Source organism: Rhagoletis zephyria, unplaced genomic scaffold, assembly GCF_001687245.7.
Source record: "Rhagoletis zephyria isolate East Lansing unplaced genomic scaffold, Rhagoletis_zephyria_1.1 Rzeph_scaffold_61945, whole genome shotgun sequence".
NCBI lineage: Eukaryota > Metazoa > Arthropoda > Insecta > Diptera > Tephritidae > Rhagoletis > Rhagoletis zephyria.
Window position 1 is genome coordinate 1 of NW_016218996.1, and position 1,071 is coordinate 1,071.

The following is a 1,071-nucleotide window of genomic DNA, read 5'->3' on the forward strand; positions in this document are numbered from 1 at the left end:
TAAATTAAATATTATACCATTTGATCGTGACTTTCTGCGGTGATTGAATATTCTACGTCATCCAAATCCCNTTTAAATTAAATATTATACCATTTGATCGTGACTTTCTGCGGTGATTGAATATTCTACGTCATCCAAATCCCGTTGGATTGTTATAGGGAAAATTGCAGAATACTTATCGCTTGGAAATAAGTCTTGCGCCACCTTTTTTAATAGTACGACTTGCTCAGATAAGACGTTTTTCAGTACCTCCATGTCGTTTTTATTGGAATCTATAAAATAAACAGCATATTGAGTTAAAGACATAACTTATTTCTGTTATTTGTGTGGGGTGTGTGTGTGTGGAAGTGGAACATTACATTAAAGTAAAACTATCGACTTAAGCTGTAGTGAGTGGATATGTTCTTACATTTCGTTTATTATGATAGATACCTTTCATTGCAGCTATTTCCGAGTTTAAGTTTTCCAACATAAAGTTTTTCTCCATGACTAGTATCTTCAATGACTGTATTTGCCTGGTTTGTTCCAATAGTGATTCTGAAATTATTGTAAAATAAGTATATGTACACACATACATATCGAGGGCTTATATTCAATACCCTCTATCTGCACTTCTAACAAATTAAATTGCAAAGTCAGAATTAACACCAGTGATGACAGGTAAGTACCAAATGTCTTCTAACATCACAAAGTAGTTTTTGTGAGAATTGCAGATATTGGGTATTGATATGTAGATATGATAAGAATTTAAATATCAAAAACGTTCTTACCTTGTAACTCAGCAAATTCTTTCTTAAATTTTTTAATTTCAGCCATATTATGCANGGAAATTTGAAATATGTTTATAAGAATTATATGTAGCTGTGCACTAATGGTAACAAAATAATATTTTCTTTAAACGGTAGACCTACTAATTTGCAGTGAATATCTTGTATATTATATATATCTTCTGGGCCACAGCTTGCAGTACTTACGACACTGATTCCAAGGTCCCAGGAAGGAACAGGTGTTGCGTAAAAGTCTTTTGGATGCAGAAATTCCCTCGAATTACAACTTTATAGCTTACATTGT

The 1,071-nt window shown here is 32.5% G+C and overlaps 1 protein-coding gene across 1 annotated transcript; it reads right to left on the reverse strand.

The window, feature by feature from the left end:
• Nucleotides 1–90: 90 nt before the first annotated feature.
• Nucleotides 91–816, reverse strand: LOC108356607 (uncharacterized; the record flags this gene model as incomplete). Its single annotated transcript, XM_017607707.1, has 3 exons — nt 771–816; nt 433–537; nt 91–272 (listed from the first exon to the last, which is right to left on the reverse strand). Coding segments are annotated over exons 1-3 (333 nt in total), but the record flags the coding sequence as incomplete, so codon positions are not given.
• Between the last annotated feature and the right edge of the window lie 255 nt (nt 817–1,071).